The sequence below is a fragment of the Penicillium chrysogenum genome (assembly GCF_028827035.1).
Source record: "Penicillium chrysogenum strain IBT 35668 chromosome Unknown utg000001l_segment0_segment0, whole genome shotgun sequence".
Lineage (NCBI taxonomy): Eukaryota > Fungi > Ascomycota > Eurotiomycetes > Eurotiales > Aspergillaceae > Penicillium > Penicillium chrysogenum.
In genome coordinates, this window is record NW_026622749.1 from 8,408,713 (window position 1) to 8,434,214 (window position 25,502).

At 50.0% G+C, this 25,502-nt stretch overlaps 11 protein-coding genes across 11 annotated transcripts; 5 read left to right on the forward strand and 6 right to left on the reverse strand.

Moving 5' to 3' along the window:
• Positions 1-17: 17 nt before the first annotated feature.
• Positions 18-1,288, reverse strand: N7489_003312 (putative extracellular exo-polygalacturonase; the record flags this gene model as incomplete). The annotated part of the gene is made up of 2 exons (XM_056709067.1): positions 18-825; positions 888-1,288. The coding sequence occupies 2 exons, from the start codon at positions 1,286-1,288 to the stop codon at positions 18-20; spliced, it is 1,209 nt and encodes a 402-aa protein (XP_056573369.1).
• Positions 1,289-1,994: 706 nt separating this feature from the next.
• Positions 1,995-3,064, forward strand: pmeA (putative pectin methylesterase; the record flags this gene model as incomplete). Its single annotated transcript, XM_056709068.1, has 3 exons — positions 1,995-2,434; positions 2,486-2,598; positions 2,649-3,064. 3 exons carry the CDS (start codon positions 1,995-1,997, stop codon positions 3,062-3,064), a joined length of 969 nt encoding a protein of 322 aa, XP_056573370.1.
• A 248-nt stretch (positions 3,065-3,312) lies between these two features.
• On the reverse strand, positions 3,313-3,708 carry N7489_003314 (cytidine deaminase family protein; the record flags this gene model as incomplete). The annotated part of the gene is made up of 1 exon (XM_056709069.1): positions 3,313-3,708. The coding sequence occupies one exon, from the start codon at positions 3,706-3,708 to the stop codon at positions 3,313-3,315; it is 396 nt and encodes a 131-aa protein (XP_056573371.1).
• Positions 3,709-4,394: 686 nt separating this feature from the next.
• Positions 4,395-5,379, reverse strand: N7489_003315 (RING finger protein; the record flags this gene model as incomplete). Its single annotated transcript, XM_056709070.1, has 3 exons — positions 4,395-4,683; positions 5,009-5,188; positions 5,291-5,379. 3 exons carry the CDS (start codon positions 5,377-5,379, stop codon positions 4,395-4,397), a joined length of 558 nt encoding a protein of 185 aa, XP_056573372.1.
• Positions 5,380-6,207: 828 nt separating this feature from the next.
• N7489_003316 (uncharacterized protein) lies at positions 6,208-9,624 on the forward strand (the record flags this gene model as incomplete). Its single annotated transcript, XM_056709071.1, has 4 exons — positions 6,208-6,462; positions 6,518-6,783; positions 6,840-8,910; positions 8,968-9,624. The coding sequence occupies 4 exons, from the start codon at positions 6,208-6,210 to the stop codon at positions 9,622-9,624; spliced, it is 3,249 nt and encodes a 1,082-aa protein (XP_056573373.1).
• Positions 9,625-10,555: 931 nt separating this feature from the next.
• N7489_003317 (aminotransferase class I/II-fold pyridoxal phosphate-dependent enzyme) lies at positions 10,556-11,961 on the reverse strand (the record flags this gene model as incomplete). Its single annotated transcript, XM_056709072.1, has 3 exons — positions 10,556-10,882; positions 10,937-11,079; positions 11,139-11,961. 3 exons carry the CDS (start codon positions 11,959-11,961, stop codon positions 10,556-10,558), a joined length of 1,293 nt encoding a protein of 430 aa, XP_056573374.1.
• Positions 11,962-12,188: 227 nt separating this feature from the next.
• bioDA (adenosylmethionine-8-amino-7-oxononanoate aminotransferase) lies at positions 12,189-14,828 on the forward strand (the record flags this gene model as incomplete). Its single annotated transcript, XM_056709073.1, has 5 exons — positions 12,189-12,436; positions 12,493-12,586; positions 12,634-13,967; positions 14,027-14,604; positions 14,656-14,828. 5 exons carry the CDS (start codon positions 12,189-12,191, stop codon positions 14,826-14,828), a joined length of 2,427 nt encoding a protein of 808 aa, XP_056573375.1.
• Positions 14,829-16,848: 2,020 nt separating this feature from the next.
• On the forward strand, positions 16,849-18,461 carry N7489_003319 (uncharacterized protein; the record flags this gene model as incomplete). Its single annotated transcript, XM_056709074.1, has 5 exons — positions 16,849-17,003; positions 17,060-17,073; positions 17,154-17,558; positions 17,619-17,977; positions 18,030-18,461. 5 exons carry the CDS (start codon positions 16,849-16,851, stop codon positions 18,459-18,461), a joined length of 1,365 nt encoding a protein of 454 aa, XP_056573376.1.
• Positions 18,462-18,966: 505 nt separating this feature from the next.
• On the reverse strand, positions 18,967-20,742 carry N7489_003320 (putative isoamyl alcohol oxidase; the record flags this gene model as incomplete). Its single annotated transcript, XM_056709075.1, has 3 exons — positions 18,967-20,209; positions 20,259-20,459; positions 20,507-20,742. The coding sequence occupies 3 exons, from the start codon at positions 20,740-20,742 to the stop codon at positions 18,967-18,969; spliced, it is 1,680 nt and encodes a 559-aa protein (XP_056573377.1).
• A 1,200-nt stretch (positions 20,743-21,942) lies between these two features.
• Positions 21,943-23,194, forward strand: N7489_003321 (uncharacterized protein; the record flags this gene model as incomplete). The annotated part of the gene is given in 4 exon segments (XM_056709076.1): positions 21,943-22,089; positions 22,149-22,349; positions 22,360-22,646; positions 22,702-23,194. The coding sequence occupies 4 exon segments, from the start codon at positions 21,943-21,945 to the stop codon at positions 23,192-23,194; spliced, it is 1,128 nt and encodes a 375-aa protein (XP_056573378.1).
• A 1,136-nt stretch (positions 23,195-24,330) lies between these two features.
• Positions 24,331-25,377, reverse strand: N7489_003322 (sterol desaturase family protein; the record flags this gene model as incomplete). Its single annotated transcript, XM_056709077.1, has 1 exon — positions 24,331-25,377. The coding sequence occupies one exon, from the start codon at positions 25,375-25,377 to the stop codon at positions 24,331-24,333; it is 1,047 nt and encodes a 348-aa protein (XP_056573379.1).
• Between the last annotated feature and the right edge of the window lie 125 nt (positions 25,378-25,502).

Sequence of the window (25,502 nt, forward strand, 5' to 3'; positions counted from 1 at the left end):
ATATGTCTCCTTAATTCTCAGCCTGAGGCACCCGGGGTGCACTTCACCCCCAAATCCGACGGGGTATTAGCACACAGCACCTCACTTCCCCCAGATGGCGCCTCAACAGTATAACCACCAACCTTGACATCACAAGTTCCACGAGCTCCACATGCAAGAGTGCCCGTAACCCCTTTATACTTCCCGCTTGTCTTGCCACTAATCTTGTCAAAAACAATGTCCGTCAAATCTGCATCCCCGGGATTCTCCACGCAGTAATTTTCATCCTCTCCATAACAACTCTGGATCTGAATTGCATAGTCACACCCATCAACCACAATATCAGTGAAAGTGACATTGCTCACTGTCGACATGCCGTGGCCTCCGCCAGAGGGATACGTCTTGATCCCAACTGCCTTGGTCGACTTAATCATGGTCGCGCCTGACACATGCACATTCTTCACGAAGTCATCAGAACTCTTCCCCAGCGATCCCACCGATAGTCCATGGCTTCCAGTGCACGTAATATCCTTGACCGTGACGCCGTCTGCACCGGGCTTGAATGCCACGCAGTCATCATCGTTCTTCACGTTCACGTTGCTGATGGTCACATCTGTGCTGGCGCCGATGTCGAAGCCATCTGTGTTCTTCGGCTCATTGTCGCTTTTAGATGTGGCGTCCATTTTTAGATCAAAGAATTTTGCAGTCTTGGTATCACCCTTGACGGAATTGAAGACGTTGGGTGGGTTCTTTTGGCGGAGGTTGGAGACCTCGATGTTAGAGCCGCCGGTGATGTAGAGGAGGGTTGGGCGCTCGTAGCTGCTGTCTTTTGCGAAAAGGTCCCATCTATACATTATATTAGTGAGCTGGAATGAGTGTTGAAAGGAACAAAAGGAAACAATGCGTACGCATTTTGTCCATTTCCGTCAATGACTCCGTTGCCAGTCAGAGATCGGATTTCAAGTCCATCAATGTTCTTGATATTGATCATTGCTGTTTGCCCCTTCCAGGTTTCTGTCGACGAGCTGAATTTTAACAGGCCTTCCACCTGGAAGTCACAGCCAACACATCCTGCGAAGTCTAGTGGGCTGTTCAAGTAGTAGGTTTTGCCGGCGGGGATGACAATAGTGCCTCCCTTGCCGCATGAGGCGATTGCCGATGTGATAGCGGGAACATCGTCGATTGAAGCAGAACCACCTGCTGCTGGTGTGCAAGGTGACGCACGAGAATGGTTATGTCTTGTTCTGTCTGGTAGGGCGAGAGATGAGCCGAGAAGCGCAAAGACTGCGAGGGCTTTTGTTATCGACATGGCGCAAGTGTTTCAAGGTATCACAGCTATGTGGGAATAACTACATGCCTAGTGAATCCACAGCTTTATAACTTTTTCTCATTTTCTCCCCCCTTTTCTCTTCTCATGTGCTTTGCACGTGGAAATCTTTCGCCAGCGGATAAATGAGACAACCTGAAACCTATGAAACGCCTTTTATTAACTACAGGCCCCGCCATTCGAGGAATAATTTTCCTCGATGAATATCATTCCTTCATTCTCAAACATATTCAGGGTCCAGATACTCTTTTCTTTTACCGAATGAGTTGTTCTCCGGTGACTTCTCCGCATTGATTTTCCTCTTGATCTACGACCTGCCCTACAATATCCACTTCCATCGGAGCCACGAGCCGCGGAACGCCCCGGGGACTCAGTGAAACAAGTGCAAAGTATCAAACTGAAAAGAGTGAGCATTAATCTAATGTGGATATAATTGTTCAATATACCTACCCCTTAACGATGGCTGAAGAAACCATGCCGCTTATGGAAATACCTCTCGGATAAATCTGCCTCTTTTACTATACAGAAGCTCCGGTGGACTCACATGGAGTTTCAAAATGCTATACATACGGAAATACTAGTTTTCATTGCATGTAAGCTCTATAAAAGCGTCCGGAGCACTCCCCGTTCACCGTATATAAACCGACAATCATTCCCTTCTCTCCGGTAAAATAACAATTTCTACCAAATGTATCCATACAATTTCCTCCTCACAGCCCTATCATTGGGGACGGCTGTCCTGGCCGCACCCGCCGAACTAGTCACTCGCACAGCCAGGACTAGTGCCCCCTTAGGTTGCCTGACAGTCGGTTCTAACGGGAAGTACTCGACTATCGGCGATGCCCTGACTGCCCTCGGCTCTTCCTCAGCGCCGGCTTGTATCTATGTCGCTAGTGGCACGTACGAGGAACAGATTACTATCAACTATGCCGGTGCTCTGACTCTGTATGGTGAGACTGCCGATACGGAGACGTACAAGGAGAACACTGTTACCATTACCCACACCATCTCTTCGCCACAGGCTGGCTCGCTGGATAAGAGTGCTACTGTGAATGTTGTCGCCGATGGGTTCAAGATGCACAATATCAATGTGGTGAACGGGTTCCGGAAAGGTGCACAGGCCGTTGCGTGAGTATCTATTTCTTGCTTCGGTATTGAACTATTGACTGACTATTCCAGACTCGTTGCCAATGCCGATAAACTCAGCTTCTATGCATGCCAGTTCTCTGGATACCAGGATACCCTGTACGCCAAGGCGGGAAAACAATACTATGCCAATAGCAAGGTTGAGGGTAAGTCATTTTCTATCACATACACTTATCTTGCTAGTAACAATTTCCAGGAGCCGTGGACTATATCTTTGGCGCTGCCTCTGCCTGGTTCAACAACTGCGACATCGTCTCCAACGGCCCTGGCGCCATAACCGCCAGTTCACGCCAGACAACCACCGACACGACCTGGTATGCATTTGACGACTGCACTGTCAAGGCTTCGTCAAGTGCTATCGAGGATGGCACTGTATTCCTTGGCCGTCCGTGGCGAGTCCTTGCTCGCGTCATCTTCCAGAACTCCAGCCTGCGTAGTGTGGTCAATCCCAAGGGATGGACGACAATGGCGGACGGAGCTACACCACTCTATTATGAGTATAATAATTCGGGGGCTGGGTCGGATACTTCTGAGCGCCAGTTCGAGACTCCTATCTCGGCTGCAATCGCGAAGGAGACTGTTTTGGGAAGTGATTATGCTACTTGGATTTGATTTATCATCAGGGGACCATGAAGTAAGGTTGAGATCTAGTTTGGTGCAATGTATCTTAAGGAGATGGTGTTGTGGATATATTATGTTGATTGGATATACTCGAGTTGTGAGTGAACTACTAAGTCAATTACAGTCTAATTTATTAGCAATGTATCTTTAAATTGACTTGACTGTCAGTGTTTCAATAGCATGTTACTTGTGCATATATACTCCGTGTCTATGCATTATGTCCTTAGGATATATGTATCTTAGTCTCTAGGCCCATAACCCCAAGGCAACAACTCATTAATAGAAACAGATTTCACCTCTCCATCCTTCCGCACAATAGCCCGAATGCCAGGATGCAGATCATGCAACACCTGTCGGCACCGCCCACAGGGATTAAGAACAACTCCATCTTGGCCGTCTTCTCCAATAGCAACAATATGTGAGAGACGAGGAGTCCCGGCACCCGCGGCTACACCGAGTACCACGAGCTCGGCACATGGTCCGCCAGTGAAATGATACACGTTCACACCAGTGAAAATCCGTCCGTCGACAGAGAGGGCTGCGCTGGCCACGCTGTACGTATCTGATTTGGGGATTGCATTGATAGTTGTTCTTGCGATTTCGATGAGGTTGGTTTCTTCAGGAGTCAAGTCCATGGTGGCGGATGAAGGGATTCGATGCTTGATTTTGACAGAGGTATATGTGATATGGCGAGAGTCTGGATACTACGACGCAAAGGGGGCAGCTTAAAAGGTGTTTCTATAGCAGACGGGAAATGCGGAGCTCCGAGATAAATTTCCTATTCCGGTGCCCGACTGCTCAAAGTTGATTATTGCACAAGAGGGGAGAAGGGACTGCACAACTACGATAATTTAGTGCATCAAGTTCCTTGTAAGGAGACAGCATGGAAAGAGTGTTAGGACAACCTTGGAAGATTGATGAGCACGTCATCCTTTGAAGGTGCCCCATTCGACCAGTATACCTAGAACCTTCTCATCGCGATTGTAGTGGCCATAGTTCCCTCCATTATGCTTGCATATGGATACATAGAATAAGGTCTTCCCCTTAGCCTATTTGGACACATGGATAATAGACGTATAGACGTAGTGCAAAGAGCTGAATGTACATGTTTCGTGTCACGTTGATGGATATCTCAAAGCAAAAGAAGATAAAGCAAAAGGCAAAAGGAAAGTGAGAAAAGCAGGTAGTTAAAAAAAAAAGCAAGAAGCTAGTGTGATCCCAAGTCTTGGAGGGTATAACCGCTAACAATATCGACGTAAATTGCATTTGCGTAACCGCCCTAACCGGGTCATGCGTGCAGCGAGTCGATAATTTCCGCGAACTACCCTCGTCTCTCTTCCTCTGGCGAATATGAAGCTTGGCAGATCGGGCACTTGTACCGACGGTATTCAAACCAGGATTTGAGACAATCGAGGTGGAAGGCGTGCTTGCAGCGGTTTAATACGAGGACCTCGCTATCAGGCGGGGAATGTTGCGCCCCGCAGATGTAGTGGGGGTCTGGACGTGTCGCCGTATTCGGATTGTGGTTGTGCTGCTGGCCGTGGGCCAGAACGGCTGGGTCGGGACAGGCGAGGTATGGGGATGACGATAATGCCGAGAGGCAGATGGGGCTAGGCGGGTTAGCTTAGTTCTAGAAGATTCAAGCGATTTGTCAAGAGTCAATTGCGCGGCCTACTATCTCTAGCCAAGACGACAATGTGTTGATCCAGGAACGAGGCGAATTGGCATTGGGGGTATTTTCGACCAAGAATGCCTTGCCCAGAAAGATGAATCCGCCTCCACGAAAATTCGCCGATCCTTATAGGGCGGAGGGACCGAGAGCCCAGCCCTAGTGTCCCCACACTACATCATCGGGGCGTAGAGCCAAGAAATTCGAGGAGGAGGGGGTGCCGGAATCCGAGACCGGTGGAATGCTGGAATTCATGTTTCACTTACCAAGTATCTTGGCAATATTGCTGGACATTGGAAGGCACGGTTTGTTCTTCCAACCATCGGTCGACGGACACAGGTTGGCCCAACACGTTCTGCAAGTGTACCTGATAGACTGGTGGGAGAACGCGGGTTTCGGCCATTGCCCGCATGGCCGTGCGTCGTCGGTGATGCCACATGATCAATCTGCATGTTGGAAGCATACACATTAGTGATCGGCGCGTCAGAAGTTCGAGAACAATCCGTATGAAATCAAGCGTGGGGGGTTGCCAAGGCTATCGTACTCACACAGGAAGGAGGCTGATTAGAGAGAACAAGGCTACGGCGCCAATAACAACCCCGATTATCTCCTCTCGTGGCATAGGATCGTCCGCCATGAGTGGAGGGTCATATGGATTCCAGGGCCAAGCGAAGATACGAGAGGGATAGCGCGACGTGAGACAGTGCAACCTGGATCGGACCACCCGGGTCAATTATGTATTCAGGCACTGTGTGTCCCCAAGAATGATAGATGGCCCATTATTTGAGGCAACAAACAAGTTCAAATCGGGTTTTGCCACATAGGTGAAGGAAAATGCCCCCGGAGGAGGGAGGCGGATTTGAAGCGGAGGACCTCTCGAGCCCCCAAAATGCCAAGAAGTTCCAAGAGCCAAGAGCCAATACGCCAAGAGGTAGGAAGCGAACATGAGCAACAGAAAGCGACGACCGGGAATGCCAAGAACTTTCCGCGCCAATAGGCGTCGGAGAATTCCCGCGTGGACCGCCCGTGGCGTCGCCCAGAGTCGTTTGCGTCATCGTCTGAATGGGGAAAGTCAGCATGATACGCCAAGGAGAGTCCGCTTGATACCCGAGATTTGGTACATGAAGCTGATTGGCCATCAGAGCATCATGTTGGTGGTTCCCCGGATGCCGGACACGATTTCCACCAGATTACTTCCGGCTCTAACGACCGGTTATCTTTCGCCATCGACTGGCATTCTGACCCTATTTATACGTCGAGACATCCCCACCGGAGCAAAGAAAAGAAGGTTGTTTCATAGAATTGTGTCTATTACTCGAAGTAATTCCGGTGTATGCATTCTCATCTTCTTACAGAAACCTTCTATAAGTTGCCCCCTTAAGAGCCTCATAGAAGAACATCTTTCCCTCAATTCACTCCACCCCCTCAACTAGAGAAATACACTTCCCATTCGCGAAATCGCGAAATGTCGCAGGAAGCCCAAAATGGCTCCGGCTCTCAGAGTCCTGCTGACATTACACAACAACCTCTCTCCCAGCCCGCCCATAGTCTCTCCTTCGAGGACGTCATCAGCGAACTGCAAACCAATTCCGACGATGGTCTCACATCTGCGGAGGTGAAGCAACGCATTGAGAAATATGGCGAGAATATACTTGAAGGAGACGAGGGCGTCTCTTTGGCGAAGATTGTCATTCGACAGATCGCCAATGCCATGATGCTGGTAAGTCGAAGAAACCGAAAAGAGCCATTAAAGAATGATCGCTAAGAAGTTGTAGGTCCTCATCATCGCCATGGCCGTCAGTTTCGGCATCCAGTCCTGGATTGAAGGAGGCTTCATCGCTGCCGTCATCGCCCTGAACATTGTTGTCGGTGTCTACCAAGACTACGCCGCAGAGAAGACCATGGACTCGCTGCGATCGCTTAGCTCGCCCACGGGTGTAGTCTCTCGCGACGGCAAGACATCAACCGTCCCAGCAAATGAAATCGTCCCCGGTGACATGGTCGAATTGAAAGTAGGAGACACTGTTCCTGCTGATGTCAGGTGTGTACCGAACCCCCGCACGGAATATATCGAACCTTCATCTAACTCCTTCACAGACTCGTTGAAGCATTTAACTTCGAAACCGACGAAGCACTGCTAACCGGCGAGTCCCTCCCGGTCCAGAAAGAAGCAGAGGTTACCTTCGATGTCGATACCGGCCCAGGCGACAGACTGAACATCGCCTACAGCTCGTCAACCGTGACCCGAGGACGCGCTCGCGGTGTCGTTGTGGGAACCGGAATGAGAACCGAGATTGGTGCTATCGCTCAAGCTCTCCGTGGTACCGACTCGAAACGTCGCCCTGTCAAGCGCGGACCTGAAGGCGAAACAAAGAAGAGATGGTATATCCAGGCTTGGACATTGACGACCACCGATGCTATTGGCCGGTTCTTGGGTACCAATGTTGGTACTCCTTTGCAACGGAAACTGTCGAAGCTAGCGCTTCTGCTCTTTGCTATTGCTGTTGTTTTTGCGATTGTCGTTGCTGCGTCGAACAACTGGCGCGGTGATAGCGAGGTTATCATCTATGCGGTAGCGACTGGTTTGGCTATGATTCCGGCCTGTTTGGTGGTTGTCTTGACGATCACTATGGCCGTTGGAACGAAACAGATGGTCCAGCGCCATGTCATTGTCCGGAAGCTGGATTCCCTAGAGGCACTCGGCGCAGTCACCAATATCTGCTCAGACAAGACTGGTACTCTGACCCAAGGCCGTATGGTCGCAAAGAGGGCATGGGTTCCATCCCTAGGGACTTACTCAGTTGGTGCTTCGAATGAACCCCTTAACCCCGAAGAGGGTGAGCTAAGCTTGATGGCCGAGCCCCCGATCAAAGTGGGCGCAGATAATTTGGGCGATGTAGCCTCGGCAGACGACCTATTGAATGGCAATGATACACTCAAGGACTTTCTCAACGTCGCTGCTATGGCTAACCTGGCCCATCTCCACCGAACTGCCACTGAGGGATGGCAGGCTCGTGGTGAACCTACAGACATTGCCATTCAGGTTTTCGCCTCTCGGTTCAACTGGGGTCTAGATCGTTGGACCAAGGGTGACAAGCCGACCTGGCACCAACAGGCCGAGTATCCATTCGACTCGAGCGTGAAGAAAATGTCCGTTATTTTCTCAAAGCGCGACGACAACTCGGAGAAGACTCGCGAAATGATCTTCACCAAGGGCGCCGTCGAGCGAGTTCTCGAGGCGTGCACCACTATCAAATGGAAGCCTGGTTCTGACCCAGTTCCTCTTGAGGACGAAATGCGCAATGAAATCTTGCAGAACATGGAGGCTTTGGCTAAAGAGGGTCTTCGTGTGCTCGCTATGGCCGGCCGTGAGAACACCGCTCCTGTCAAAGAAGGCGGCGAGCCTCTTCCTCGCGAGGAGGTCGAGAAGGACTTGTCATTCTACGGCTTGATCGGTCTCTACGATCCTCCTCGTCCGGAGACAGCTGGGGCCATTGAACTTTGCTACAAGGCTGGAATCTCTGTGCACATGGTTACCGGTGACCACCCCGGTACTGCGCGTGCTATCGCAGCACAAGTTGGAATCATTCCTGCCAATATGGATATGGTCGCTAAGGATGTTGCTGATGCTATGGTCATGACGGCTTCCCAGTTTGACAAATTGACCGAAGACGAGATTGATGCCCTCCCCACTCTCCCATTGGTTATTGCTCGCTGCGCACCTAATACGAAAGTGCGTATGATTGATGCCCTGCATCGTCGTGGGCGCTTTGTGGCTATGACCGGCGATGGAGTTAACGACTCTCCCTCGCTTAAACGGGCTGATGTCGGTATTGCCATGGGTCAGAATGGCTCTGATGTGGCTAAAGATGCTTCCGAACTGGTTCTGTCCGATGATAACTTTGCTTCTATAATCAACGGTATTGAGGAAGGTCGTCGCATTTTCGATAACATCCAGAAATTCGTTCTACATCTTCTTGCGGAAAATGTCGCTTTGGCTTTGACCCTGCTTATTGGATTGGCCTTCAAGGATAAAAGTGAGCAGTCCGTCTTCCCTATTTCCCCTGTTGAGATTATCTGGATTATTATGATTACCTCTGGTCTCCCTGATATGGGCCTGGGAATGGAGATCGCTGCTCCAGAAGTGATGGACCGGCCACCGCAAAGCGTAAGCCCCCCAACACTTTCCCTATCCCTAACAATTTGATTTGCTAACAGATCATAGAAACAAGGTATCTTCACCTGGGAAATCATTATCGACACTCTTGTCTACGGAGTCTGGATGGCCGCCCTCTGTCTGTCAGCATTCGCTCTCGTCATGTTCCGATGGGGCAACGGCGATCTCGCCCAGGGCTGCAACACGCATTACAATGATCCCAATACGCCCTACAATTGCGACACAGTATTCCGTGCCCGCGCCACTACCTTCACCTGCATGACCTGGTTCGCCCTCTTCCTCGCCTGGGAGATGATGCACCTGCGCCGCAGCTTCTTCCAGATGCAGCCCAACTCAAAGAGACGCTATACCCAGTGGATGCATGATATCTGGCGCAACAAGTTCCTCTTCTTTGGTATCATGACTGGTTTCGTTCTCGCATTCCCGATCATCTACATCCCTGTTATCAACCACAGTGTCTTCAAGCATAGCAGTATCTCCTGGGAGTGGGCTATTGTCTTTGTTGAGACGGTGCTTTTCTTCGCTGGCATTGAGAGCTGGAAGTGGTGCAAGCGTGTTTACTTCCGTCGCCAGGACCGCAAGGCTGCGGCTCGCGGTGATCAACCTGCTGAACGTCGGGACATGAGAGATTTCAGTCGCTATACTACTATGGACCGCTCGGATACCCAGCCTAGTGAAATGAAGGTGGAGCAATCTATGGTGTAGATGCTTGAATGAAGTAAGATTCTGATGCATCAGAGGATCTTATGCCCTTCCCGGTTGTTCTGGCTAACGGGAAGTCGAACATGGTATAATCGTGGGCAACCCTGGACACCAACACACCTGCCACACACGAACACATGCGGTTGGTGTGTTGGTGCCCAGAGTTGCGACGATTACCCAAATCATTTCCATAGTAACGTCGATGAGAGAAAATCTACTTAAGTTTTCGCAGGCTATATACCAATTAGTTTCATCTTGGAATTCAAAACACTATTCAACCATAGCTCGTTTCGCGTAAATCCAAAGCTTTCATCATGGAAGAGAATGGGCTCGGCTATAATACTTCCAAAGTTGACTTCCACAGGGTCTGACTTTAGCAACATAGTCATATTATTATTTTATAGAAGTAACGACTGCCCCCGTCCATTCCTCCCATCCTTCTCCCCCGGAAGAAAGGCACCGTCCCGGGGCCATAAGAAGTGTCTGTCGGGCTTGTTGAAAGCCAATACATGTAAACGTTGATGTAAGCAAAGCTACTGAAAGAATAGGGCAAAGCTGTAAGGACAGAAACAGTGTAAGGACCGTGAGGGGAACGCTTTATTCGTCCGGTGTGTTGTACGCAGAGTGATAGGATGCCTAGTCAGAGGATGGAATGAGATAGACAGTTGGGACTGGAATGAAGATAATGCTGAAGAACTGAAAGCTATACCTATCGCAGGCAAGTCATAGGTTGTACTTCGTATGAGTATGGAAGAGAGTGGAAGGTAGAGAAGGAGAAGTGCGAAGGGGCATAGCGTTGATAATTATAAAAAAGCATAGGATTCCAAATACAATAGGAATAATAGGTCCAATGGAAACCATCCAGAGTCCAGTACTTTGAATAAAGTCTACTCGCAGACTACCTTGAAGATGCAAATCTCAAAAAAAGCCTCTTTTATAATTTCCACGCATTTTTATGACTTTGATCGAGCCACGACTGAATCATCCGCGTCAAACCATCGATTTCTGCCTCGGTGTTTCCCGCATGCAAGCACACCCGCACCCGTTCCTTTCCCTCGGGAATCGTCGGCGGCATGATAGCTCGGACAATGAATCCGTTTTCCTGGCAAAGACTCGCCAGCTGTCGTGGTTGCGATGTTCGAAGGGAGATAATGGGAGACGTGGGAAAATGGTCCACTTCGAACATGACTGATTGATATGTATGGAGGCCATCAAGCCGTAGTCGGAGATGGCGGATCAACTCCTGGAGTCGGCGCTGTAACTTCGATCCAGTTAGCTGTCGGTCACCAGGGGTATAAAGAAAGAATCAATTTACTGTTTCAGTTTCACCAGATGAGAGGAGCTCATATGCTGCGCGAATTGACGCCAGGAATGGGAATCCCAGGGCGGTGGTATAGATCAAACTCCGGGCATAGTTGATCAGATAATCCCTTGTCTCCGGCCCGCAGAGAACCATGGCTAGATAAATGTCAGTGGGGTATCTCAAGGGATGGTCAGACTAGACAAGAAGAACATACCTCCATGACTCGCTAGTGCCTTACCGAATGTGTGGACTCGGATGAATATGCGATCCTGAACACCAAGTTCCTGAACCACCCCAGCACCCCGCGGTCCAAACACGCCAGTCGCATGGGCTTCATCGACATAGAAATAACCATTACCGTGAGGTAGCAGCTCATCAACAACCGCGATAAACTCTTTGATGGGAGCAACATCGCCATCCATGCTGTAGATGGACTCAATAAGGATGAACACATTGCGCGTACCTTCCGCAACTGCTGGGTCTTCGGCTATTTGCGATTGCAGAACCTCTTTCAAGCCAATGGGCGAACTGTGGGCAAACATTTTCCGAGGACCGGCGCGCGACAGACGCATGCCCTCATGGGCACTGGCGTGGATGAGCTCATCGTACAAAATCACATCGCCTGGCTGCGGAATGCTGGATAGTGCACCGACATTAGCGTCGTATCCAGAGTTGAATAGAAGTGCTGTGGGGGCTTGGTGGAATGCCGCGACGAAGTTCTCGAGCTCTTCCGCGCAAGCTGAATTCCCGTCTAATAGCCGAGAACCTCCGCTAGCAAGGGGGAAAGATGGCGGTGTGTTGTTCAAAAGGGCTAGAAAACGTCCTCGGTATGCAGAAGACGTTGACAGTGACAGGAAGTCGTTGGAGGAGAAATCCACAGCTGTCCGGGGTAAAACGGTCAGCCTCCGACGGGCAGATTTGGCTTCCCGGCGCGATAATGCGGCGGAGAGTGACTCAACAAGGGTTTTGTGCGTCGCTGTCCTTGCCTCCAATGTCCCTTGAGTAGCAGTCATTGCATCGGCTTTGCACAATCCCATCGACAGTCAAATTTCCCGATGTTCCTGTTCCTGAGCGATGGGGTATCCACGGGTTATCCACTTTATTTTTAGTTTCGGATATTGTTGACTGTTGAGATTGACAACAGAACAGATCTTCCCGATTCTCCCCCTCAAAAGCCAAGAGGTCCAAGTTGTTGAGAAACCTAACAGGAGAGTCCCGGTGAGATGCAGAAAATGTGGAGATTTGGCGTGGAGTCGGAAAGTCAATGCAAGTTGACTCTGCCGAGGTCTCTTTTGGACTTCACCGTGACTCACTTCAACTTCATCACATCATGCCTCCGGTCGGCGCAGCGCTCTGGCGTAGTCTACGAGCCCACCAAGTCTACGGGGCTAACACGGACGTGGGAAAGACAATTATCTCCACGGTGTTGTGCAATGCCATTCAACGCCAGAAACAGCAGGCCGCATTCCTCAAGCCCGTGTCTACAGGGGCATTGGATGATGCCGATGATCGGTACGCGAACTTTGAAGCATTTAATTCAATTCAATTTCAATCACTGACTCTCGTAGGCACTTGCAACGTTTCGGTGCTGGGACGCTCACCAAATGTCTCTACCAATTCGATGACCCAGTGAGCCCGCATTTGGCAGCCAAGGATAAATTTGTAGGTGCCCATTGTCCTAATTATAAGACACCAAGCTCATCGCGCAGGTTCCACGGGATGATGATCTCCTCGCATCTATACATAGCACGCTGTCTGGGTGGGCGCAATCGAACATTGACTTCGCCCTTGTTGAGACTGCTGGGGGCGTGCACTCGCCGGGCCCCAATGGCAACTCACAGGCAGACTTGTATAGACCACTCCGCCTGCCAATTGTGCTGGTAGCAGACTCTCGTCTAGGGGGCATATCTTCTTCGATCTCTGCCTACGAGTCGTTGCTCCTCCGTGGCTATGACGTTTCATCAGTTCTCTTGTTCCGAGATGAGTACTACCAAAATCACGAATACCTCCGTGATTACTTCCAGAAAAAGAGTATTCCCTTGGTGTCACTACCAGCGCCTCCAGCCCGGCCATCGCAGCTGGATGCCGAATCCCAGTTAAGGGACGAGGAGGCCATGCTCAGCTATTACCGAAAATCCGCGAAGGAGTCCGAGATCCTCCGACTGCTTGAGGAAATGTCCGTCAACAACACTGAGCGCGTTCAGCGCCTAGAAGAGATGGCTGACCGTGCGCAAGAGCTGATATGGTACCCCTTCACCCAGCACCAAGGCATGAAAGCTAAGGACATTACCGTCATCGACTCAGCGCATGATGACTACTTCCAAACATTCGGCCCCACCACATCCAAAGATACGCAAAGCGAACTTCGCCCGACATTCGACGGGTCTGCATCCTGGTGGACGCAAGGCTTGGGCCATGGTAACCCCGAGCTGTCATTATCTGCTGCCTATGCCGCCGGTCGGTACGGACATGTCATGTTCGCAGGAGCTGTCCATGAGCCAGCACTGGCGCTTGCGGATAATTTACTGAAGACCATCGAAAACCCAAGGCTTACTAAGGTCTTCTACACAGACAATGGAAGCACGGGAATGGAAGTTGCTGTGAAAATGGGTCTACGCGCTTCTTGCGACCGGTACGGCTGGGATGCCAGCCAGGAGCAGATTGGTATTCTTGGACTCAAGGGTAGCTACCACGGCGATACCATCGGTGTTATGGACTGTTCCGAGCCTTCGACATTCAATAAGAAGGTTGAGTGGTACCGTGGTCGCGGTCACTGGTTTGATTTCCCTCTTGTTAAGATGGTCGGCGGATCTTGGAAAGTTGAGATCCCCAGTGAGCTGCAGGCAGAACTCGGCGAGGATGTTGATTTCGCTTCATTGGGGTCGGTCTTTGATCTCAGTCAGCGTCTTGAGTCTGCCACTGCCCAGCGTTACAAGGACTACATCCGTCGCACTATTGAAGATCTGGTCCAGCGACAAGGCGCGAAGTTCGGAGCATTGATCCTGGAACCTGTCATCCTTGGTGCGGGTGGAATGCTCTTCTGGTAAGAATCTAGTAACGAAATCGTTATTCTTTGCATATGAACTGACCATCCCCTGCTAGTGATCCTCTCTTCCAGAGATGTCTGACGGATGTGGTCCGCGACCACCCAGAGCTGTTCTCCACCAACGCTCCCGCCCCTAAACAATCACCGTCGTGGTCTGGCCTGCCAATTATCTTTGACGAAGTCTTCACTGGACTATACCGTCTCGGTCGCCGGACATCCGCGTCTTTCCTGGGTGTGCACCCCGACGTCGCCGTCAATGCCAAACTACTCACGGGCGGGCTGGTACCGCTCTGCACGACTGTCGCTAGCGAGGAGATTTTCGACGCTTTTTCCAGCACAGAGAAGAGCGATGCTCTCCTCCATGGTCACAGTTACACAGCCCATGCCGTTGGATGCACGGTAGCTGTTGACTCCCTGAAGACCATGGCTCAGCTTGATACCGATGGGTCCTGGGATGCATACCGTGCTGATTGGCGTAGCAGCTCACCTACTGCAGCAACAGCTTCAACTCCGGACGTGTGGAGTGTCTGGTCGCATGGTCTGCTCCAGGACTTGTCTTCCGCGGACTCAGTGGAGAGCGTGTTTGCTATCGGAACTGTGCTTAGTATTTCACTCCGTGATGCAGCTGGTGGAGGTATGTTCTTGTGACTTGAAATCTTACGTTGAGAAGCTAACAATAGCGCAGGCTACAACTCCAATGCGGCAAAGGGACTGCAGCAGAAGCTGGCTGTTGGCGGTGATCAGTTCAACGTCCACTCGCGCGTCCTCGGCAACGTGCTTTACCTGATGTCTAGTGTCACTTCCAAACCTGAGTCGCTCCGAGAGTTGGAGCGTCTCCTCCGATCAGCATTAGTGTAGGTAAGTTATAGATGAGTATACCTATATATCAACGTGACAATTGAATATTTGAGCGCATGGTCTCGTTTGACAACGAATCTTTTGATACACATTTCAAATCCTTTACAAACACCCGTAATATGGCTGTCGTATATTCTGTTCCCATCCAATTATACAAGACCCAAAATGTTGGTGTTACTTGCTATGGGCAAGCCTATCTTCTGCTGTCAATAGGTCATTGTAGTCAGGCGAGATTAACAATACGGGACCTCAATGCATCCCACCTTTGTTTACTGTTTTCTGGGTGGTTTCTGCCCATAAGGCAATATCAAGTCCCTACCTTCCATGTCCTTCGGCGTTAGTCTACCTGGAATTAGCTGACACCCGAGGGCATCCTCTCATTTCTGTTCCGTCGGTACGCGTGCTAGGTCAGCCGATTGTTCTCGGCCGCGATCATTCTTTTCCTATGATATTATCACCAAAGCAGACCAAGCCTGCATCGCTAAGAACGCTTCACTGGAAGTCATTCCACACTACGGCTGCTCAAATCTCGCCAAGGTCTCCTAAAAGTCCAGAACGTGCGATACCGTAGTTACCACGGATGGGTCGATTCCAGTGACTTCCTTGACGTTCCTCACAGAATAGTGTATGGACCTATCCTACGTTGTTAGCCCTATACCCGATCCACCTTGACGGGCCATGATACTGTCTCCATAGGCAGAGAAGTAGTACAGTATCCTCGCCATTGCGACAACCCTTGATACCCCGCCGAAATGGGTACTTAGGTACGGCTATGCTGCCCTGTGTATGGGTAATGGGGTCATTGCGTTCACGGACGACTCCGGCCCTTGGTCCATCGATTGCCATATTGGGTTGCATACTCCATAGAAAGGAGTCGCTGTTGGAGAAGTGTGGTGAGACCAACACTTTCATCAACTATATTACATGACAGACTCCACGAAGACTGGGGGAGGTGGACTGTTGTTGAGGATTGGCTGAGTGTAAAGAAGAACCATTCGCGCATCTCAAGTTTGCCTTACGTTTAGATTGCTTGCAACCCGGGGTTGTCCGGGGAAGTTTGGAGATGCAGAGGCCATAATGTGGGGAGATGTAGGTACTCCAATGTCTCTGTTTTGGATTATATGCAATGGAATGTCCCAATTAGGAAGGTATTGGATAATTATTTATAATAAACATCATGGTTGCCTTAATTGGGGTTAAGGGACTTTCCAGGAACATCAGACCTGAGCTACCGAACACCGCTGCATTAACCTTCGGATAGACGTGACAAAATAGCCGACCCATAAATGGGCAAGGCTTGACTAAAATTTTCTTTTTTAGGGTGGCGAAAGAGCTTCCAGGGTCCACCAGTTGCTCTTTGTACCTGGAATTCTTTTGGCCACTGAAGCCTTACTGGTTTGCCATCTCCCAGGTACAGAACACATATTCACGATGACTGAAATAATTGGCATAGGCAACTTATAAATGAGTATGCATCTTGGCATTGAGTAACAGCACGAAGCCATTGAACTCGGGTTTGGCCTCCCATCGGAATAAGCGGCTATCCTCGGCCAGCCACACGAGTCCGGCAATTCTTGTTAGATAATAGAATTCCGAGCCGAGACTTTGATTGGCCAATGGGTAAGAAAACGGGTCACAGTGCCCCACTTCCTGTGCGGAAGTCGACCCACCAGACGCTTAATTTCTATGGATGATCTCAACTTGGCATCAAAGCTTTTCTTTTTTTTCCGTCTGAGCCGCAATATTATTCAAAACATAATGTGAATAGGCAATCGAAATTCACTCGCCACAGATAAGCTCTGATACATACCTTCCTAAAGATCCGGGCCCCAGAATTATGCGCCCCAACTCTCCATACAAGTCAAGCCGGGGGTCTCGGTTGACGTTGAGGAAAGCTCCACCTCTCAATTAGAGAATTTTTTCCTTTCCACACATACAAGGAGCTCTGTTCTGCTCTTCCTTCTTCCTTTCTATATTCCCGCTTTCACTCCTCCCCTGTCGGTCTATACGCGTCGACATCATGGTTCGCGATGGAGTGACACCCTACCAGGACCCGACTGACTCGGAGTCGGGATATAACGAGAAGAAGATGTTAGAGGATCAGAGTCCACAGTATCAGGATGCCTTTGGAAATGAGGAGGGTGCCGAGGTTAAGTATAAAACTATGAAGTGGTGGTGAGTTCATGCAATGGAGCAACAACCTTGAAGAACACGGGCTAATTCTGTGATAGGCAAACGGGAATGTGTAAGTTCTAACAGTTGCGCATGATCGAAACTGTTGATCAGTTGATCGGTTGTTATGAACAACGTCTGACCATTATCTAGTCATGATCGCCGAATCCGTCTCTTTGGGTGTCTTGTCCCTCCCCAAGACCCTTGCCCAGATCGGCCTTGCCCCAGCTATCATCCTCATTATCGGACTGGGAATTCTCGCTACCTATACTGGATACACGATCCACCAATTCCGCGCCCGATACCCCCACATCCAGAACTTGGCCGACGCTGGAGACGTCTTGTTCGGTGCGTTTGGACGCGAGCTGTTCGGCCTCGGCCAGCTACTCTTCTCGATTTTCATTATGGGTTCGCACATCTTGACTTTCAGTGTCATGATGAACACCGTTACCGAACACGGAACTTGCACGATGGTTTTCACGACTGTCGGATTCGTCATCTGTTTCGTCTGCTCTCTGCCCCGTACTATGAAGAACATGACCTATATCTCGTGCATGTGTATGTACAACCCGAACTTCGCCTGGACTCGGAACAACCATCGCTAATTGCCATTTATAGCCTTCGCCAGTATCGTAACTGCTGTCATCATCACTATGGTCGCGGTCGGTGTGCAGAACCAGGGTGGTCAGAACCTCCGGGCTACTGTCAACACCGATCTCGTCCAGGCCTTCGGCGCCGTCACCAACATCGTCTTTGCTTACTGCGCCCACGTGGCTTTCTTCGGTCTGCTCGCTGAGATGGAGGAACCTAAGGATTTCCCCAAGGCTCTGGTCATGCTGCAGACCTTCGAGGTCATCTTCTACACCGTTGCTGCCGTAGTAATCTACTACTACGTCGGTCAGGAGGTCACATCTCCCGCTCTGGGATCCGCTGGACCTATTCTGAAGAAGGTTGCTTACGGAATTGCCATCCCAACTGTACTTGTCCCCTCCCATTCTTTCCTACATTCGGTTGCTGACATTCTCACAGATTATCGGTGCTGGTGTTGTCAACGGCCACATCGGTCTTAAGTATATCTATGTCCGCATATTCCGCGGCACTGACCGCATGCACAAGCGTGACTGGGTTGCTATTGGCTCCTGGATTGGCATTGCTCTTACCTGCTGGGTTATTGCCTGGATTATTGCCGATGCCATTCCCGTCTTCAGTGATTTGCTGAGTCTGATTAGTTCGCTGTTTGCTAGTTGGTTCAGTTACGGTCTTGGCGGTGTGTACTGGTTGCACATCAACAAGGGCAGGTGGTTCTCTTCTCCTCGGAAGATTGTACTCACTATTGTGAACGTGTGCATTATTCTGATCGGTGGTTGTATGTGTGGTCTTGGCCTTTATGTTTCCGGCAAGGCTATTCACGACAACGCCTCTAACAACAGCTTCTCTTGCGCTAGCAATGCCGAGGTTTAAGTCTGTTGTTTGTATATAAATGTCATGACGTACTTTGCTGTTGGGCGATATCATTTGGTTTGGTTATATAGATTTCTGCATATAGATTCAGCTTTGAGCCATATTTTCTTTTTGATGACGGTATACCACCTAATACATCCATTATATATTCGAACAACAGAGACAGAGATCGGTGATATTTGCACCCCCAATATGTTCCAATAGATGTGCAAGTGGGAATTCCGTGCCTGTCTTCAGTCCGAACAAGATCCGAAAGATAAGTCAAGCCGTAAGTTGATAAGTGGAGTTGGATGTCGGCAGTCTACGCTCCAGTCTACGTCTCCGGAAAGTTGAGAGATTTCGGAGAGCTGGATCAGAAAACTAAATCGATAAATCCTTCTCTGCTACGACATGCCCGTGATCTAATCAATATAGAGATATATCTATCATTAAAATCTAAACCAAGAATTTGAATGCATCGCTGTCTATGAAATAAAATCCGCCACAGGCTCAAGCTTGAAGGAGCTTAAGCACGGCACATCCGCCCTGACTCAGACACGGACCAGACATCACTGCCAACAGCCTTGAGGGCATAGAAAAACGATGAAGGATCCCACTTACGCTTGACAGCAAGTAGACGGGGATAGTTGCTTCCAAAGAAGGTCTGCTTCCAGTTCGGCTGGCGGAAGTTAGCCTCGTTCTGGTAACAACCGCTGTCTGGTGTGACGGCCTCCAGTTGAGGCACGTATTCATTCGTCATCTTGCGCTGGTCTGCAAGCATCTGGGACCAAGGCGCGGTCTCATTCCACGGTGTGCCAATTTGCATCGTCACTGCCGCGTTGCGCAGGGCGGGGAATACTGCATTCGAGACGTTGACCGGGGCTGAGACGTTCATGCCGACTCCGACGGCGATCACACCCGCCTGGGTAATGTTGCGGAGTGCTGAGGCCATCCCGTTGGAGTTCTGCTCCAGGGTCTTGCGGGGAATCAGACGTCCGCCGTACTGGTAGGAGCCCACTGCTAGGTTACCCCAAGGAAGAGGGCCCATGTACTTGTTGTAGTGGTCATAGTACGACTTGTGCTGGCTAACGCTGGCTTTGTACTTGACGTTGAGCTTGGTAAGCGCAGACGTGAATGGTCTGAGGATGGCTTTGACGTCATCTGTGGTTTGGTTGTAGGCTGTGATGGGGTTGATGATGAAGACACTCGAGGTCATCTGGTAGATGACGGTGACACCCTGGTCGACCATGGCGGGCAACAGAGAGTGGAACTGAGAAACAGCCTCGTAGAAGGTATCGGTGGTGATGTTAGCCGCGGTGAACTGGAGTGAGGCACCGGCGATAGGCGCGTCTTTGTATGCCTTCACAACCATAGACAGGACGACGCCGTAGTTGCCGCCACCACCACCGCTCAGTGCCCAGAAGAGATCGGGATTCTCAGAGCGCGAGGCCTTGACCAGCTTGCCAGCAGCGGTAACAACTTCGAACTCCAGGGTGTTATCGGCTCCAAGACCGAACTTGGTGCTGAGGGCGGAGTGACCGCCGCCTTGGGTGTAGCCACCAGCCAGACCGACAGTGGGGCATTCGCCAGTGACAACGACGAGGCCCTTGGCAGATGCGGCCTCAAGGATCTGGTAACCAACCACACCCGCAGCGATCTTGAATGCAGGGCCTTGGTAGGTCGGACTAGACCAGTCCTTGTACTCGATATCATTCAAGTGGTGAGTCCATACAGAGAGGGCACCGGCACCGGTTGAACGACCAAGGTAACTACGTCATATCAGCATTGATCTGAAGGAAGCCCACTGAGCCCACTTACTCATGGCCGGTATTACGGATAACGAATCGGATGTTGTTATCACGGGCAAAATTGACAGCAGCAACGACCTGGTCGCTGGAAGAGACATTCACGGCGTAGTTCACGTAGTTCCCGAGGCGGCAGGGCTGGGACTTGGGGGTGAACGGGTCACAACTCTGGTTGGCAAAGTAGGTCTGCATCACCGACGAAGAGGAATCAAAACTGGCGGCGATTAGAGATGTCAATTTCCCCAGAGTAGCACAACTTACTGGGGTTGAGGCATGTTCCAGTTGGCCTTAAGCGCCGCACAAGCGGCGGCATCGTAGTTGGGTTCATGACAGGGGCTACCGATTGGCACGGTCGCAACCAGACGGCCACCAACAGTGCTGTTGAGGGAGGCCCAAGCCGATGGAGCAGGCCAACAGCTATCGCTTGGCAAACAGTGGCAATCCGATGCAATGGCCGGGGCGGCAAGAGCCACGAGGGAAGCCAATGTCCACTTCATGGTGGAGGAGATGGAAGGGATAAGGTTGTGGAAGAATGGAGGCAGAGGTGTCGATCACCTCTCTTTTATTTATGTATATGGACTTCACATTCCTCAAATTGAACATGAATCTCCAATTTCAACCATTCGGACATGTTCCCTAGTGCGTCTAGTCTGATCAATTGTTTGTGGATAGAGGATTTCACCGAGGTGGAACCGAGACAGTAAATAAATTAAATGCAGGTACCGAGTACAAAGTGCTACAATAATATACTATGTACTCCATACGGAGTACAAGCATAGATAATGTTCATGCGCGATCTACCCGGTCAGTAAGGTTGTGTACGGAGTACAGGGATTATATCGCATGGATATAATATCTATCATTTAACATGTGCAGAATAGAAACATTCAAATCTTTTTTTTCTTTTTGCCAACAATCTCACAGCGCGGAGGCTCCGGATAGATCTGACCCGATTTTTCAGTGTAACCCAGATGAAATACACCCAATCACAGATTCTGATCCTGCTCCACTCTTCCCCACCTCACAGAGCCCAAGGCTGAGATCCATGCCCGGAGTACGGAGTAGTCAGTGCGCCTTTAATATTGTATGCTTTGGTGGCTTGACGCTTGCATTGAACAATTTCCGAGCTCAGGGGTATTTTTTATAGCTGATGATTGATCCGGACAGTTCGTTTATGATTGTATTTAGCATAATGTAGACAGGTTATGAACCAATTTTCATGTTCTCTGTAAAACCAGCCTCGCCCCACAAGTAGGCAGCTGCGAGTGAAATGGAATGGTTCTGCCGCAAACTTTGGAATACACAAAATTGGCTTTGAAACCTTGGAAGTCTTGTAATCACAAAGCCATGGTTGGAAGGTGCTAAATTGACTAAAAAGGAAAAGATCGCCGAGAAATAAATGTAAACTTTGCTCCATCCAAGGTTGTAGATTAACCAATCCATGGCCCAACCACAGATAAATCTCCCACCTGTGGGCTTTCGGGGCGCATTGCCGGCTATTGCCCGCCATGAATCAGCTGAACCAAGTTGACCATTGCCAGTCCAGGTTTTATGACTGGGACCATCCGTGGGGTTTTGCGAAACTCTGTCTTCTTCCGGACTTTGCACCCCGTCGAAATATTCCAACTGCGAACCCATTTATATCAGGGATCGCCTGTTTGACAATGCTGTCAAGTTAGCCCGTTTATATCCATACAATGTCACAAAGTGATCTTGGCCCAGCCTTAGAGAAGGGGATTTGGGCCGCGGTGGCCATTGCTGCCGTGATCGTCGTTTTACGAATAATCGGCAAAGTCAAGATTAGTCGGGTTGGCGTCGATGATGGCCTGATGATTTTCGCTGAGGTAGATCTTTCTGGCTAGTTTGTGGGTTGCCTTCATAGACTAACTTGAACGTCCTCTAGATTCTGGCAATCGTATCAACGGTCTTCTTGACCTTGTCAGTTAAGCATGGATTCGGCAAGAATCTCGAAACAGTACCACCAAATGACAAGAAAGACGTCTTGAAGTACATCGCAATCCAAGTGCCGATCGTCACCATCAGCACCACCATCGCCCGCTCTGCGTTCATTCTCTATATCCTCCCCCCTCCTCGGAACCAACAGGTACTACCAGGCCGCACTTTGGACTGTTTTGGCGGTACAATTCGCCGGGAACATTGCCTCGGCCGTGCTGCCACTTAGCATCTGTCGTGATGTAGCCGCGCTATGGGATCCAGTAGTCGCAGCTACGACGACCTGCGGCGACTCGGCTGCAGTCATTAAATTCGCCTACTACTCCAATACATTCAACTCAGCCACCGATCTGTTTTTGGCCGTCTTTCCGACAGTCGTGTTCTGGAACTTGAATCTGAAACTGCGAATCAAGCTTAGTTTGATCATTCTCCTCAGTCTGGGTATAGTGTGAGTACTTCTACCCCAAATTTCATGGCCATAATATGCTAACCCAATGGCACAGTGCAATGGTCGCATCCATCATCAAAACAACCAAACTCGACTCCGTACCCAGCATCACGAATACCGGAGCGGGCGGCGGCATCGAACTGATCCGCTGGGGATACATCGAAAATGTCATCATCATCATCACCTCCTCGATCCCTTGTATCCGCCCATTGATCATCTCCTCCGTGCGAAAGCTCTCCAGCGCAAAATATACCCGCTCCTACGAACTCGGCAATCCGTTCAGCGGGCGCAAATCAGCTACTGCCCCAAATGAGACGAACCGTTCGCGCCACACGCGCAGGTTCAAGTCTGACGTGGAGAATAATAATAGCGTCGATCACATTCTGGATCATAATCAGAGCGCACATACTAGTACGTCTGTAGGAGGCGCGCCTGATTCTCCTACGTTCTCTACTCCCGGTATCACCAAGCAAGTGGAGATCTCGGTCATCTCAGATACTAGGCAGCCTGTGCAAAGCCATACGAGGGATATCTCATCGGGGAGTTAGTGGGGAGTCAATGTATATTAGGATTGTTCTAGAACCATACTTTTTTTTAGCCCAGCACACGCCGTCACGAATATGTACATATACTCAAATCCTTGTGTGAACTATTGAACTCGCTAAGCCTAGTACATAGATGAGTACGTAAATAGTCGCGCTAATGGATCTTCTTGTTCCCAGCGCTCGAATTCGGGTTTTCCGAGACATACTAATGCCGAGCCGGTGGGGTGGATCACATCGGTTTTGCCAGATCCACTGCATGAACCGAAGATATGCTTGCTTCCAGGGCTGTGAGCGGTATCATTCGCTGCAGTGGGTATAGCCAGCTTTGAGAAACTGAGGTGGGGGCCGTTTACACCGTAATCCAGACGATAATAGCACTGAAGTCTCTTTTCGCCAACCCGCCGACCTTTCGCCAACTGTTTCCCGAAACACGCATGTGTATTTTCACCCCAATGAAGTACATAGCTACGTTTGTATTTACTGCATACTTCCACTAGTTACTGTGGACAAGTCCCACTTTGTTGCCACGAGTATTTAGGTCTAGAATAGAACTGGTGGGGCTAAGAAGCTAGGGCGCACGCCGCACATTCAGCGCAGCTACAAAATATATTTGAGAATAACAATCAGCTTCGGAAAACACTTGCCAATAGAGTACAACGCACGCGCTACGGAGCATAGTGTTAGAGTTATCGGACAACGGCCGAGTCGCAAGCAAAATGCATCCACTACCACTACCTACACGGAAGATTTATAGACTTCGAGATACTTGTTGAATACATGCCCAAGTTCGACAAGAATAGAAACATGTACAATTTACTACAATTATAGGTATACCTAGCAGACTCGCTCATTAATAAGTGAGGTCTAGTCAAGCAAGCGCTAGATACGCCGTGGATACCTAGCTTCAATTCTACCACTAGAGTACAGCTTGTGGTCATATATAAAATAAAAAATGAAAGCAGAAATACAGGGGATGGGTTAACAATCTTTCTGATTCCTGATTCCTCTCGACTCTACCCTTTCCTCGTTTCAAATCATAGCCATAATTCATAAGATCAAGCGAGCTATATACAAGATACCCAATATCACCACGATAACATCGTTCGACAATTTCCCATCTCCTCACAACCACCTCATCCCTAGAACAAAGGCATCTCAGCCGTATTCTCATAATCAATATTCCCCTTCTCAGATTCAATCCGCTCCGTACAAGTCCCAAAAATCCGATCCCACAGCCTTGTCTGCTTGCCATAGTTATGGCTCTTCCGCCAACCCTTCCGGTGATGCAGATCATGGTCCTCGATAACAATCTCCGCATCGAACATCTGCAGCAACCAACCCATCGTGGATGGCACACCCGAATGTATCCGCAGTCCACTGTGGCCAAGCACTTCTGCAAACGCAACGTATTCGTGACAAATCCACCACTCGTAGAATCCCATCGGCAAACCAAACAGTTTCAAGCTAAAGTACGTCATCACCGGCACGCCGACCATATCGAAGAATTCCTGCTCGTGATCCGCGTACGCGGCGAGCAGCGGGTTCGGGTGTTTGGTCAGGTGGTGAGTTCGGTGATATTTCCATAGATAGCTCACGTCGTGCATCAATCGGTGATACCAGTAGAACCAGAAGTCGAGGACGATGCCGTATAGTCCGATTTCGAGAGGTAGCCACGCCCACGACATCTGGGAGGGTCTCTGGGATTGGTTGTAAGAGAGGAAGACTGAGAGGATCAGTCGAGATCCGGTTGTCTTGTATAGCGAGGTTACTACTTTGGCGACGCCGACGTCAGGGACGCCGTCGCGTGCGTGCTTGTCGCCGTCCAGGAAGCCGTATTTGTGGCCTAGACGCCGGAGGATGTGCACTTGGTAGATGACTGTCGCGTTGAAGGCGAAGAAGTAGAAGTTGAACGCGGTGATTGGGCCCACGGTACGGCCGGTGAACGCCATGTAGGTCTCGTGGAGGAGAAGGGGGATGGCCGAGTAGAAGATGACCCAGCGGTGAAGATACCACTGAGGCATGTATGGCACTTTCTCATCTTTGCTGTGCACTGGTACCTCCTTGTCTAGGTCAATGGGGTGGGCATTGAGCGCGTCTAGCAGGTAATGACTGATATTCCATTCGCTGCGAGGAGCTGTGCGCCATGTCGATTGCATAGAATCTTTGGATAGCGGTTTAGAAGCCATTATGGATGCTTGCATTCTGCGGCCACCTATAGCGGCGGCAATTCTGTTTATATCATTCCCATGACGGCGTCGGTAATGGATACCATGTGAATAGCGATGTGTCAACTTCCCTATATGGATCGGTT